Consider the following 16,273-nt stretch of genomic DNA (forward strand, 5'->3'; position numbering starts at 1 on the left):
TCATGATGTTTATTTTTACCCCATATTTCCTGCCAGTATGTGTACATTTCTTCTGTTTTAGGTGGTGTGCCATCTGCAGCGGTATAGCCTTCTAGGTTTCTGAAGAATTGCTTCTGGTTCTTGTAATACATCTGGTTGTTTTTGTATCTTTTAGTTCTTTCATTGTAGCGCTTTGTTCGATTACCCAACGTTTTAACCTTTTGTTTCAGATTGTCGCAGAAGGTCTCCAGTTTATGTCTGAAGTCAGGTACCCGTACTTTGATGCGGTGTTCGGAAGCTATTCTGTGCACAGCTTTATGGATTTTATTTGAAGCCGTCTCTCCGTTAAGGTAAGTATGTAGTATACCAATTTTTTTTCGGATTAAAATAATTTTTCTTTCCAGGCGGATCTTCCATGGCGGCTGGTCGGCTGCTGGCTTCGTGACTGTTGTTTGATTCACGGGGTTTTCCATCTCCTCGCACACGGTAATCGCTCCCGCGTATACCAAGTCCACTAAGTCGGCTAAGAATGAGCTGTCTTTGGTGTACTTTTTGATTATTTCGTCCATCATATGAACCTTCTCCAACATCTTCTGAGAGCCTTTCATCCTTGGTATTTTGGGTCTGCTCTCTGGGTTCATACCTGCGTACGATAGGAGATTTCTACCGAACATCTTTTCCATCCTCTCATCCGTAAGACCATTTTCGTCCCATGAATGCTGTTCTTCTGGTTGGGGCTCTTCTTCATCGACTGGTACTGCTGTTTGCGGCCATATGCTCTTCTGAATTGTTGTAAGTTCAGTGCTCGAGAATTTTTGATTTTCCATGAAATATCTTACTCGGTTGGCCAGCAAGTTGGTGTATAATGGTTTATCTGGTTTGATGTCATTCCAGATTTCTGTCAAAATTTGGCGGTATGTCTTATTTGATGACTCTTCCAAGTTCTTTGCTACATAATGAGTACGTATAAGTAGGACATTCTCGTCCTCCGTCCAACGTACTCTCCCATCTCTTCTCGGTTCCTGCGTGGGGCGAGGTTGCACCTCGTCCAAACTCAGGTTCCTTTCCTTGTGAAGCCTGGGCCTTGCGGTACCATCTCGGGGGGTTGCGCCGCTCGCACCACAACATCCCCCACCAGACTGATCCTCTGGACGGCTCCGAGAGGGGCCAGCCCGAAACCCCCCACCGCCCTGTTGCGTTTGACCTCTGGTTAAAGGAGCAGCATTATCTCAGTGCCCAAGGCTGCTAACCTTGAGGCCTGGTGGAATCGGGTACGCGGGGCCGTCACTCCCCGAAGGCCGAAGCCCCCCTGCGTATATATATATATATATATATATATATATATATATATATATATATATATATATATATATATATATATATATATATATAAAACAAAGCACAAAAGGATAAGGACAGTCCCTCTCAGAGAAATGCTAACCGTAGACACGTGTTTCGGGCTTTCGGCCCTCATCAGTACGGTGAAAAAGTGTTAGGATGAGCAACACATGAACAAATAACAAACAAACAGAGTCAACAACAGAAGCCAGCCGTCCATTTGTGGTTTCAGCAGGAAGACCCAATGGGTTTTCGGGAAACAACCAACATCACCACGTAGGAAGCTATTGCTACCTGCGTGACATCCGAGTCCCGGGATAATCACATGTGTAAAGGATAACGAGGGTTTTTGTTCATAAAACAAAGCACAAAAGGATAAGGACAGTCCCTCTCAGAGAAATGCTAACCGTAGACACGTGTTTCGGGCTTTCGGCCCTCATCAGTACGGTGAAAAAGTGTTAGGATGAGCAACACTTGAAACAAACAAACAGAGTCAACAACAGAAGCCAGCCGTCCATTTGTGGTTTCAGCAGGAAGACCCAATGGGTTTTCGGGAAACAACCAACATCACCACGTAGGAAGCTATTGCTACCTGCGTGACAACCGAGTCCCGGGATAATCACATGTGTAAAGGATAACGAGGGTTTTTGTTCATAAAACAAAGCACAAAAGGATAAGGACAGTCCATCTCAGAGAAATGCTAACCACGTGTCACGTGTCTACGGTTAGAATTTCTCTGAGAGGGACTGTCCTTATCCTTTTGTGCTTTGTTTTATGAACAAAAACCCTCGTTATCCTTTACACATGTGATTATCCCGGGACTCGGATGTCACGCAGGTATCAATAGCTTCCTACGTGGTGATGTTGGTTGTTTCCCGAAAACCCATTGGGTCTTCCTGCTGAAACCACAAATGGACGGCTGGCTTCTGTTGTTGACTCTGTTTGTTTGTTGTTTGTTTCAAGTGTTGCTCATCCTAACACTTTTTCACCGTACTGATGAGGGCCGAAAGCCCGAAACACGTGTCTACGGTTAGCATTTCTCTGAGAGGGACTGTCCTTATCCTTTTGTGCTTTGTTTTATGAACAAAAACCCTCGTTATCCTTTACACATGTGATTATCCCGGGACTCGGATGTCACGCAGGTAGCAATAGCTTCCTACGTGGTGATGTTGGTTGTTTCCCGAATACCCATTGGGTCTTCCTGCTGAAACCACAAATGGACGGCTGGCTTCTGTTGTTGACTCTGTTTGTTTGTTGTTTGTTTCAAGTGTTGCTCATCCTAACACTTTTTCACCGTACTGATGAGGGCCGAAAGCCCGAAACACGTGTCTACGGTTAGCATTTCTCTGAGAGGGACTGTCCTTATCCTTTTGTGCTTTGTTTTATGAACAAAAATCCTCGTTATCCTTTACACATGTGATTATCCCGGGACTCGGATGTCACGCAGGTAGCAATAGCTTCCTACGTGGTGATGTTGGTTGTTTCCCGAAAACCCATTGGGTCTTCCTGCTGAAACCACAAATGGACGGCTGGCTTCTGTTGTTGACTCTGTTTGTTTGCTGTTTGTTTCAAGTGTTGCTCATCCTAACACTTTTTCACCGTACTGATGAGGGCCGAAAGCCCGAAACACGTGTCTACGGTTAGCATTTCTCTGAGAGGGACTGTCCTTATCCTTTTGTGCTTTGTTTTATGAACAAAAACCCTCGTTATCCTTTACACATGTGATTATCCCGGGACTCGGATGTCACGCAGGTAGCAATAGCTTCCTACGTGGTGATGTTGGTTGTTTCCCGAATACCCATTGGGTCTTCCTGCTGAAACCACAAATGGACGGCTGGCTTCTGTTGTTGACTCTGTTTGTTTGTTGTTTGTTTCAAGTGTTGCTCATCCTAACACTTTTTCACCGTACTGATGAGGGCCGAAAGCCCGAAACACGTGTCTACGGTTAGCATTTCTCTGAGAGGGACTGTCCTTATCCTTTTGTGCTTTGTTTTATGAACAAAAACCCTCGTTATCCTTCACACATGTGATTATCCCGGGACTCGGATGTCACGCAGGTAGCAATAGCTTCCTACGTGGTGAGGTTGGTTGTTTCCCGAATACCCATTGGGTCTTCCTGCTGAAACCACAAATGGACGGCTGGCTTCTGTTGTTGACTCTGTTTGTTTGTTGTTTGTTTCAAGTGTTGCTCATCCTAACACTTTTTCACCTTACTGATGAGGGCCGAAAGCCCGAAACACGTGTCTACGGTTAGCATTTCTCTGAGAGGGACTGTCCTTATCCTTTTGTGCTTTGTTTTATGAACAAAAACCCTCGTTATCCTTTACACATGTGATTATCCCGGGAATCGGATGTCACGCAGGTAGCAATAGCTTCCTACGTGGTGAGGTTGGTTGTTTCCCGAATACCCATTGGGTCTTCCTGCTGAAACCACAAATGGACGGCTGGCTTCTGTTGTTGACTCTGTTTCTTTGTTGTTTGTTTCAAGTGTTGCTCATCCTAACACTTTTTCACCGTACTGATGAGGGCCGAAAGCCCGAAACACGTGTCTACGGTTAGCATTTCTCTGAAAGGGACTGTCCTTTTCCTTTTGTGCTTTGTTTTATGAACAAAAACCCTCGTTATCCTTCACACATGTGATTATCCCGGGACTCGGATGTCACGCAGGTAGCAATAGCTTCCTACGTGGTGAGGTTGGTTGTTTCCCGAATACCCATTGGGTCTTCCTGCTGAAACCACAAATGGACGGCTGGCTTCTGTTGTTGACTCTGTTTGTTTGTTGTTTGTTTCAAGTGTTGCTCATCCTAACACTTTTTCACCTTACTGATGAGGGCCGAAAGCCCGAAACACGTGTCTACGGTTAGCATTTCTCTGAGAGGGACTGTCCTTATCCTTTTGTGCTTTGTTTTATGAACAAAAACCCTCGTTATCCTTTACACATGTGATTATCCCGGGACTCGGATGTCACGCAGGTAGCAATAGCTTCCTACGTGGTGAGGTTGGTTGTTTCCCGAATACCCATTGGGTCTTCCTGCTGAAACCACAAATGGACGGCTGGCTTCTGTTGTTGACTCTGTTTGTTTGTTGTTTGTTTCAAGTGTTGCTCATCCTAACACTTTTTCACCTTACTGATGAGGGCCGAAAGCCCGAAACACGTGTCTACGGTTAGCATTTCTCTGAGAGGGACTGTCCTTATCCTTTTGTGCTTTGTTTTATGAACAAAAACCCTCGTTATCCTTTACACATGTGATTATCCCGGGACTCGGATGTCACGCAGGTAGCAATAGCTTCCTACGTGGTGAGGTTGGTTGTTTCCCGAATACCCATTGGGTCTTCCTGCTGAAACCACAAATGGACGGCTGGCTTCTGTTGTTGACTCTGTTTGTTTGTTGTTTGTTTCAAGTGTTGCTCATCCTAACACTTTTTCACCGTACTGATGAGGGCCGAAAGCCCGAAACACGTTTCTACGGTTAGCATTTCTCTGAGAGGGACTGTCCTTATCCTTTTGTGCTTTGTTTTATGAACAAAAACCCTCGTTATCCTTTACACATGTGATTATCCCGGGACTCGGATGTCACGCAGGTAGCAATAGCTTCCTACGTGGTGATGTTGGTTGTTTCCCGAAAACCCATTGGGTCTTCCTGCTGAAACCACAAATGGACGGCTGGCTTCTGTTGTTGACTCTGTTTGTTTGTTGTTTGTTTCAAGTGTTGCTCATCCTAACACTTTTTCACCGTACTGATGAGGGCCGAAAGCCCGAAACACGTGTCTACGGTTAGCATTTCTCTGAGAGGGACTGTCCTTATCCTTTTGTGCTTTGTTTTATGAACAAAAACCCTCGTTATCTTTTACACATGTGATTATCCCGGGACTCGGATGTCACGCAGGTAGCAATAGCTTCCTACGTGGTGATGTTGGTTGTTTCCCGAAAACCCATTAGGTCTTCCTGCTGAAACCACAAATGGACGGCTGGCTTCTGTTGTTGACTCTGTTTGTTTGTTGTTTGTTTCAAGTGTTGCTCATCCTAACACTTTTTCACCGTACTGATGAGGGCCGAAAGCCCGAAACACGTGTCTACGGTTAGCATTTCTCTGAGAGGGACTGTCCTTATCCTTTTGTGCTTTGTTTTATGAACAAAAACCCTCGTTATCCTTTACACATGTGATTATCCCGGGACTCGGATGTCACGCAGGTAGCAATAGCTTCCTACGTGGTGAGGTTGGTTGTTTCCCGAATACCCATTGGGTCTTCCTGCTGAAACCACAAATGGACGGCTGGCTTCTGTTGTTGACTCTGTTTGTTTGTTGTTTGTTTCAAGTGTTGCTCATCCTAACACTTTTTCACCGTACTGATGAGGGCCGAAAGCCTGAAACACGTGTCTACGGTTAGCATTTCTCTGAGAGGGACTGTCCTTATCCTTTTGTGTTTTGTTTTATGAACAAAAACCCTCGTTATCCTTTACACATGTGATTATCCCGGGACTCGGATGTCACGCAGGTAGCAATAGCTTCCTACGTGGTGATGTTGGTTGTTTCCCGAAAACCCATTGGGTCTTCCTGCTGAAACCACAAATGGACGGCTGGCTTCTGTTGTTGACTCTGTTTGTTTGTTGTTTGTTTCAAGTGTTGCTCGTCCTAACACTTTTTCACCGTACTGATGAGGGCCGAAAGCCCGAAACACGTGTCTTCGGTTAGCATTTCTCTGAAAGGGACTGTCCTTTTCCTTTTGTGCTTTGTTTTAAGAACAAAAACTCTCGTTATTCTTTACACATGTGCTAATAGCTAATATTACATTTTTGAGATTGCATCTAGATGTAATTCACTAGATCACAAGCTATTTCATGAAAATTAACATAGGAAATATAAAATAAATGATTATTTTTTATCATTTTGAATGAAAATTGAATATTCAGTCTTTTGACTCTTTTAACATTATTTACATGATATATAAATGGTTCCTGATACTTGAGTTGAATATCTTTTGTTGATTTTATCAAATTGAACTCGAATTTTATTAATATTTTCATTTTGTTTCAGATCCTGAGATGTTTTGAATGAATATTGATATTGTAATTTAGAAATATTGAAAGAAGGAAGAAGGAAAATGAAGTCGCACATCAGACAGAGCAGCCATTGCAAAGTAAAGAAGAGCTATACGCTGAAATAAGAAGTCAACTTTAAATATGAAGGCATCCCGATCGAAGTACGGCCGCAGTTGGCAAGACTGAAGGTGAATGTCGAACTAAAAAAGACAATATCAGAAGTTAACACAGCTCTATCTGAACTGATGAATACCTCGAAAAGTCTGGAGGAACTTTGCCACAAAGTCTTCTGTGCGCCAACAGTAGTTAGTAACATACTAAACTCAAAACAAAAACGAAGACCGAGTGCACAGAGGAGGCAAGAAGATGATATGCCTCCTTGGAAAATTCGACAGAATACCAAAATCGTAAAGTTCAGGAAAGAAATAGGGGTGCTGCATATATTTCTTCATACAGGAAATCCTAGTAGAAGGGTTCTAAAGAAAACAAATAACTATGCGAAACGAAATAAAATAAAATCCCATGAACCTCACTACCGACAAAAGCTGACCACGCATGTAGAAGCCCCCAAACAAAAAATAGCAGCGCTCGGAAACAGAATCAGACGATATCACCAAAGAACTCAGAGGTACAAAGAGAATAATCTTTTTAACAACAACCAAAAACTATTTTTCAGACAAATCGATTCAGATTTACAACACAAGACGACAATACCAACTAAGCAGCACATGACTGAATTTTGAAGGAGTATATGGTCACAAAACGAGCAGCATAATGACCAAGCAGAATGAATAAACACCGAAAAAGAGCTCTCAACGAACTACGCGCCAATGGCCGAATTCGAAATCTCAGAGATTGATGTACGAAATGCAGTTAAAGGCCTAAAGAAGAGGTGACCTGGCTCAACCCAAAAACTACAGGCCAATAACTTGTCTCCCAACTGCCTACAAAATTTTAACATCCATTATAAAAGGTAAAGTGAATACACATATCAAAAACAACAATATCCTAGCCTGGGAACAGAAAGGATGCAGGAGGAAGGCTAAAGGATGCAAGGAACTTCTGGTTATAGATAACGTCGTTACGAAACAAGCAAGAAAACGTTTGAAGAACTTATCAATGGGATGGATTGACTACCAGAAGGCATATGACTCTGTGCCATACACCTGACTAATGGAAATACTTAAAATCTACAAAATAGACAGTCACGTTACAGAGCTTTTATGTTACCTAATGTCGACATGGAGAACAACTTTAGTGGTCGGGAATGGAACTAGTAGGTACAAAACAGAAGCAATATCGATCAAGAGAGGTATTTTTCAGGGAGACAGTTTAAACCCTCTATGGTTCTGCCTAGCCTTGAACCCATTGAGCAGGATGCTGAATTGAAGCGAATACGGATACTCGATTGACAATCAAAACAAGCTGACACATCTGTTCTATATGGACGACCTGAAATTGTTTGCCAGAGGAAGCCAGCAACTGGAAGGAGAACTGGAGATAGTAAGAGCTTTTAGTGAGAACATTCGGATGAATTTTGGACTAGATAAGTGTGCGAAAATAGAGGCCAAGAGAGGGAAATATGTGGAAGAACAAGACATCACACTGAGAGACGGAAACATTATCAAAGAGCTAGGAACGGAGAACACTTACAAATATCTAGGAATACATCAATCATACGGAATAAAGCAGAAAAAACACAAAGGACTCGCTGAACATGAACTCATTAGAAGAATCAATAAGATCCTCAGTACACACCTGAACTCAAAGAACAAGATAAATGCCATTAACTTCTGGGCAATACCGGTATCAACATATACAGCGGGAATAATAGCTTGGTCAAAAACGGATTTAGAGAGATTAGACAGAAAAATTAGAACTTTGCTAACCAGGCGAGGGATGCTTCATCCTAATTCGGCAATTGAAAGAGTGTATTTGCCAAGGGATGAAGGAGGGAGAGGTTTGATGAGTTTGGAAGCAAATGTTCAAAAAGAAAAGGACAACCTTAGGCAATATTTCAGAAGTAATGGATCAGCTTTCCATAGAGCAATTGTAGCGTGGGACAGAAACTACACACAACTCAATATGTCTAGCAGTGAAGAACCTGAGGGGGGCAACTGTTGAATAAGATGAGGAAAACATGGAAGAAAAAAACTATGCATGAAAGATTCTACGCCAGCCTCCAACAGCTAGAGGTGGATATCAGAAGCTCCAATATATATCTTACTAGAGGTTACCTCTTTCCGGAGACTGAAGGTGCAATTATGGCAATTCAGGATCAGGTAGTTAAAACAAAAATGTATGCTAAGCATATCTTAAAGGAGCAGATTGAGAACACGAATTGTAGAATGTGTAATGCAGCACCGGAGACCATATACCATATAACTGCTGGATGCGGAGCAATTGCCGAAACAAAATACCTGGAAACGCACAATAATATGGGGAAGGTAGTCTACCAGCTGATCAGTGTGAGAGAGAATCTGGTCACAGAATTTACAGCACATTATAAGTATTCACCACTACCAGTTCTGGAAAATGAACACACAATGTTATATTGGGACGTCGCAATAAATACAGATAGAGCTACTGAGCACAACCGGCCAGACATGGTAATCTGGAACAAGAACGAGAAGACAGAAATAGTGATAGATTTTGTGGTACCGCTGGACCACAACTTGGTGAAGACATACGCGGAAAAGTACGAAAATTATCAGAGCCTTGCGAGAGAAATGAAGGCAATATGGAAGTTGAAATCGGTGAGGATCGTGCCATTGGTCATAAGTGCAAATGGCCTTGTTAACAAAAAAACAGTGAAACATATCAAAGAGTTGGAACTTCCAGAAAACAGAATTATGTGGATGCAGAAGGCTGCAATTTTGGGAACTGTTAATATCGTCCGGAGTATAGTCTCTCCCCACTGACAATGAGCATGTTCTTGGTAACCCAACCCGAATAATGCCTACACCCAAGCCGCGAAATGTGTGAAAAAAAAAATAGGTAATACAATAAATTAGTTATCCCAATTTCGTTGACGCTAAAGATTATATATTTTTCTCTCGATTTTCTATTTCATTTTCGATAATTATAACGAATTGAGCTTGCTACTTTCCATATTGGCTCTGATATTCATAATTCATTCATATCATTGCGGAGAACATGGAGGACTTACAGATACTGCTAGATAGAGTGCATGAGTCTGGTAGACAATGAGGCATCAATAGATAGATAGACATATAGAATTTATTGTTCTCATAATATCAAATGACATAAGCCAAGTCAGAATAAGAACAAATTAAAAATTTGAATTAATAACTGAAATAAGAATTTACCCTAAAATACAAGAACTAAGCAATCATTTTAATGAACAAATACAGTAACGCAATAAATAAACATATAAAAAATACTAATAATCACTAGAAACACACAAGTGAGTCAATATTTAAAATCAAGCAAAGTGAATGTTGCAGTCTGGACATAGTTCAATGAGTTTTCTCAAAATATTCCTCAACAGAATAGAGACACATGTCAAAAAGATTGTTCTTTATTTCTTTTTTAAATTTATGCACTAAGGTAATATCTTTAAAACATTGGGGAAGCCTATTATAAAGTTTAATTCCCATTACCAAATGTGATTTGTTACATACTTCTATTCGCTGGTAAGATATAGAGAAGTTTGATTTATATCTTGTGTCATGAGCATAAATATCACTATTCTTTAAATAGCTGTTCTTATTGACATGCACCGATGTGATCAAATCCAATATATAAATGCCATACACAGTTAAAGTTCTCAGGTTGACAAAAACAGGTCGACAGGAGTCTAAAAATGAGACATTTGAAATACACCTTATGAAATTTTTCTGTGACAAAAACACATTTTTAACATGAGGAGAACTCCCCCAAATACGAATCCCATAACTAATCCTAGATTGTATTTCACTGAAATGAATTAAACGAATGTGACCTACATTAAGTGTTTTCCTCAAATTTCTAATTCGAAAACATTTCGAATTTAACAACTTTGATAAACTCAGACAGTGAGTTTTGAAGGACAAATCCGAATCAAAAAACACTCCCCGAAATTTCACATTTGCAGTTTTTGTTAGGTTTGAGTTGTTAACCAATATATCAAAGTCAGGGGAAAAAGTTTTTTGGCGAGGATGAAATGCAATGAAATTCGTTTTAGTTGCATTAAATAACAAAGATTGATCACTAGACCAGGCAGAGAATTTCAATAAAGCATTCATAATTTTGGCCCTTAAAATGTTTGGGTCTTCACCACTAAACACAAATGTTGAATCATCTGCATAAAGAGTGGTAAATGACTCTGGTATAACAGAAGGTGACTCATTGATATACAGGATAAACAACAGAGTATGGACCCCTGTGGAACTCCCTGTGCATTCACCATAAGATCAGACATGTATGTGTCTCCTTTATCAACCACTTCAACGGATTGTAGCCTATTATTTAGATACATGGATATCCATTGGTACGCTTTTCCCCTAATACCATATTTATAAAGCTTGTCTCTCAAAATATCATGCTGAACACAGTCAAAAGCCCGACTGAGGTCACAAAATTTCCCAATCGGGCCTCCGCCCTGGTTGACCAAATTCAGAACTTCACTTTAAAACGATTCCAAGGCCGTTGAAGTTGAAAATGTTGCCCGGAAACCATGTTGACGATCAGTAATTACTTTATGGACTTCCAAAAATTTTAACATCTGCCCCAGCATGGCATACTCAAATATTTTCGACAAAACTGGTGATACAGATATTGGGCGGTAATTCGTCATCATTTCTGCAGCACCCCTCTTTAAAATAGGAGAGACATAAAAACTTATTAATTGATAATTTGGAAAACTATAATTAGTAATATCATCACGCAATGACCAAGTTTCTGTAATGCATAGAAATTTTAAATCTAACTCACAATAATCTGATATCAGTTCGTCAATCTTGTATTGTTTTAGGCCTTGAATGTTTGAAAGTAAAAGATCAAAATTTGTCTTTTTATTATGTATCACATTATTATCATCATTTTGTACAGCACTTTTTGTAATACTAGATGAGATTTGACGTTCTATACTCGAGGATCCAACTATGTGGTTGCCATCCCTTTCTTCCTGAAAAAAGACACCAGTGCCCCATTTGGCCAGATTTCTCTTTTCCACGCCGTTTTTAATAGTTCGTAATTAATACGTAATATGTATTTCACAACTCACAATTTCTAGACGACTTTCCAAAAACTTTTCAAGTTCCTCCGGTTTAGTTCCTGGCTTAATAGTATGAATATCAAGAAACAAAACGGATGATCGTGGGTGAAATAACTATAGAACCAATTCAGATTACAATTGGCTTACACAACATTGAACTTGTTACGTTCTACATTACATGTTACGCCACTCGTCAAGAGAAACCTCAGCCGGTAGGGTGCTCTCGCAATATTAAGGATTTCCACTCCTGATTGGCCTGATGGTTCTTCGTTTCTTCTTCTCGTTGTGGAGGTACTATCGAATGCATCGCATCGTATCGTATGAGCATTTTTCTGTTGCCTATATCTACGTTTACTGAACCAATATTTTATTTCGCCATTTCTTATATCAAGGTGATAAATATTTGATTTATTTTTCGCGATCAAAAACAGGATGACCGGTTCTTTGTTATAGCTGAAAATTTTGGACTTCACATTTTGGAAAACTTCTCAAGAGTTAGGATTACTATTTTTTGAAAACATCTCAAAATTTCGGACCACTATTTTTTTGGAAACATCTCAAAGCACAATTTTGGGAATCCGTAGATCCTGACATCGAATTCTACTCAACACCTGATTTTGGAAATCAAGATTTTTGGTTCAATTTCTAAATTGAGACAACTGAACCAAGTGGAAGGGTTCATCCCCAGGGAGGCCTTCACTGAACTGAAGTTAAGTTTTCAAAAGGAAAGTGACGACGAGAGTATTCATAGTATTCGAAATTTGTATTTTCAAGGTTCAATTATAATTGTAGTTTTTTTCTGTTTAGTTATTTTCAAGTTCCTTTGATCAATTCTCGCTCAGACCACACCCTCTCTACTACTGAGTACCGCAATAAAGTAATCTCCATCTGGTAGGATGATAACAGAAGTATAGTATATCCAAAGTCACTTGGAGGAAGATGAATATTTCGATTATACAAGGTTTGTCCAAGTTTCCAGAAATTCCTTTGGGGCCAGTGAATGTATTGTCTAACAATACTTTCAAATAAACCCCGGTATTTAGAGATCGCGGTATCCACTTCAAAGGGCCATCTATGGCCAAGCGTTTTTATGGACTAGCTCAAGTGACTTTGAATAAACTATACCACCCTTAACTGTAGGTGTAGGCTACAAACTTGTACCACACTTCAAATATTTGGGTATCTGGCTAATCAATAACATGCGACGAAGTGGTAAAAGCGAGGATTGAAATGGCACGTGGGGCATTCGACTGATCGAAATAAACTCTCACTGACAGAAACCTCACAGTTCGGACGCGGCTAAATACACTTCGCTGTTACATATGGGGCATTCTCTTGTAGAGATGTGAGACATGGATGATTAAAGATGACACCATGAATAAAATTGAAGCGTTTGAGATATGGTGCAACCGGTGGATCCTCAAGGTTCCTTGAACTGCTCATACCAGTAATGAAGAGGTACTCAGGCAGCAGAATGAGAGTCGAGATCTTCTGAGCACCATAAAAATAAAATAGGTCAGTTATTTCGGACACATAATACGTGGCCACAAATATCACATCCCTCGGCTGATTATCCAGGCAAAGGTTGAGGCAAGAAGATGGCTAGGTTGCAAGAAGAAATCGCGATTGCAAAACATTAGAAATTGGACACGACTGGAAGCAGCGAAAGATATAGATCAATTCAATCAAGTTGTCATGGAGATAGGATACGCCTGAATACAGACACGACAATTGTATGTCAATTAAACTCGAAATACTTACCAGGAAGGGAGCACAAGTCCAAATGAAATTAGATCCCGCATTCATGAAAGCAGCTCTCCTCATTTCGAAGAGTTCTTTCAGTCTTATACCCTGAATTGAATCCTCAAAGAATGGTTCCCAGGCATATAATTTCAAAATTTTGATCCCACTTAGCATCTCATTTGTCACTCTGATCCTATCATCTTTATGCTTCATTTGATTAATTTGGAATTTTTTAACCCTATTGATGATGACTGTATTTATTGGAATCATAACTATGAGCATTCCAACTCCTGCAATCACTGATATTCCTAATGTTTGCCAAAGCAAGTAAAGAGATACAATTATTTGATATGGTGCAGACCATATTAAATTGAGATAGGTTAAAATATCAACGAAGTATTGAGTATCCACTGACATCAAATTAACTATTTCTCCGACAGTATTTTCTTTCCTACTGAAACCAGTTATCCTCAAAGATTTTCTGTAAATAGCTGATATTAAAGCAGCTCTCATTTGAATCCCAATGGTAAACATTTTATAGAAATACTGGGATAAAAAAATTGTTTGCAAACTACATGCAACAAATAATATACTAGCATATAAAACACCTTTCCACAATGCTTCATCTTTACCAACAAATTCAATGATCAATCTGAAATATAACATCGATTTATGATATTTAAATTTCATATTTAAAGTATCTCACCTCAGAACAAGTGGACTCACAAACATGAGTGAATCTTGAATGAATTTCAAGAAAGCAGCCATAAGGTTCTTCATTCCAAAACACTTAATCAGAGATGGCAAAATAGAGGTTTGTTTTCTGAAATAAGCAATTTAAGGTTTCAGTTTTGTAATAATAATAATATCAACAATTTCCTACTTCCCATTATCCTCGTATATTATGCAATAATAATAATAATTGAATTTATTCCCACAAAACAAGATCAATGCAAATAATTCTACAATGAAAAACAAAATTTCAGTGTGATGTACAGTGCATCCCATTTTGGGTGAGACAGCCAGGTTTCTCGCTTGTTATTTAAGATAGAGCCTTGCGGTTTTCACGTTCCTGTCCTACTTTTTCTTGAAACTCAAGTTGGTCTAATCAGATTTTGCATAACTGTTTCCGTTCAAGGATACAGGGTGATTTTGGAAATTGATACTTTTCGGACCCCTCCTTTATCTCCGAAGTTATTAGAAATAATGCTGAGGTAAAAACTACGTCTGAATCTAATTCTGCGTAGAATCCAGTGGCGTACTCAATATTTTTTTTCGGGGTATGGTTTTGAAGATTCAACACAAACCTATATTTTTTTCAATGGAACACCATGTATATCATTACTACGTTGAATTTGTTATTTTTTTCCCTTCAAAATGATGTATGATACTATGTAGGTAGGATGTTCAGAAATGTAAAAAAACAATAAAACATCAAAAGATGATGTTTTTTGTTAATGGGCAATGGATTTCCCATATAAAAAAAGAATCAATAATAATAACAATAATTCTTAGCGATGACAGCTAGATCAGATCGGTTTTTTTCCTTCCAATGCCTACTTGATAAAACAATGCTCCCAAATGCATAGTAGCCATAATAACAACAAGGATGTTTGTATTATCAATGACCTACTACTTTTGAAAATCGAAAGTAATAATTCTCTTATTGAAACATAGGAAATTCATGGCCAATTTACAAAAAATCATCATTATTCGATGTTTTAGTGTTTTTTCTAACATTTCTGAATATCCTACCTACATAGTATCATACATCATTTTGAAGGGAAAAAAATAACGAATTCAACGAAGTAATAATATATAGGGTTTTCCATTAAAGAAATATAGGTTTGTGTTGAATCTTCAAAACCATACCCCAAAAAAAATATTGAGTCCGCCACTGGATTCTACGCAAAATTCTGATTCAGACGTAGTTTTTACCTCAGCATTATTTCTAATAACTTCGGAGATAAAGGTGGGGTCCGAAAAGTGTCAATTTCCAAAATCACCCTGTATCTCTTGAACGGAAACAGTTATGCAAAATCTGATTAGACCAACTTGAGTTTCACGAAAAAGTAGGATAGGAACGTGAAAACCGCAAGGCTCTATCTTAAATAACAAGCGAGAAACCTGGCTGTCTCACCCAAAATGGGATGCACTGTACTTAGGTGTAATGCACTAAAGTACATCTCCTGTTCAACTCAACCTAACCTTAATGTGAAATAGTCAAAAGTCAAAAATATCTTACACACCCTTCACATTTCTTTTGGGACGAATTCCAATATTTATTGAATTTTGGATACACATTTTCACACATTTCTTCTTTTCTCAAATACCATATATCTGAATTTTGCAGAGTACTTTTGTAACCCTTCCAAGCCAATGGAGTTAGCCAAGAAAATAAAATACGTGATAAAAAACTGCTATATTCTTCTGGACATACTTTCTGAAAGAAGTTAAGAGATAGTTATTCATGGCAAATAACAATAAAACGAATTTTTAATATATTTCAAAAATGTTTGTATCTTTAGAAATCAATAATAATAAAGATCCATATGATAGGTCAACTTCCACTGAAAATTTTTTGCTCTAGTTTCTTCTATGCGCGAAAGCAGTCTATGGAATCAGTTCTTATATAATGTTGTTCTGATTGATTGTGTTCAATAAAAGGACCTCAAATCAACTGTTCTCATCAAATTTTTATCCAATTGGCCAAAGCTGACCGCTTCTGAATGATTGTTTCCTTACATCGGTCCACTTGTGGAGAATACATTACTTTTCAATGGCGAATATACTAGATCACTGAGTAGGCTGAAGCCTACAGCGACAAATTTTTAAGGGGCAGCTGAATGAACTTGTTAATTTTTATTCCGACTAACACACATAAAGTACTAATTTCGAAAATTGTAAATAATTTCAATATTCAACAAATATGATTGTGAACCAAGGTATCAAAA

The 16,273-nt window shown here is 39.1% G+C and overlaps 1 protein-coding gene across 7 annotated transcripts in view; it reads right to left on the reverse strand.

Annotated features, from left to right (window-relative positions):
- Positions 1-16,273, reverse strand: part of LOC123679983 (multidrug resistance-associated protein 1-like) — a 398,343-nt gene that overhangs the window by 197,571 nt on the left and 184,499 nt on the right. For all 7 annotated transcript variants that reach the window (XM_045617593.1, XM_045617595.1, XM_045617597.1 and 4 more), the window contains 3 exons: positions 15,569-15,762; positions 14,026-14,142; positions 13,338-13,971 (listed from right to left, as the gene is read on the reverse strand). In XM_045617593.1, the coding sequence (XP_045473549.1) occupies positions 13,338-13,971; positions 14,026-14,142; positions 15,569-15,762 (945 nt within the window). The remainder of the gene's footprint in view (positions 1-13,337; positions 13,972-14,025; positions 14,143-15,568; positions 15,763-16,273) is intronic.

This window comes from Harmonia axyridis, chromosome 5 (assembly GCF_914767665.1).
Source record: "Harmonia axyridis chromosome 5, icHarAxyr1.1, whole genome shotgun sequence".
Taxonomy (NCBI): domain Eukaryota; kingdom Metazoa; phylum Arthropoda; class Insecta; order Coleoptera; family Coccinellidae; genus Harmonia; species Harmonia axyridis.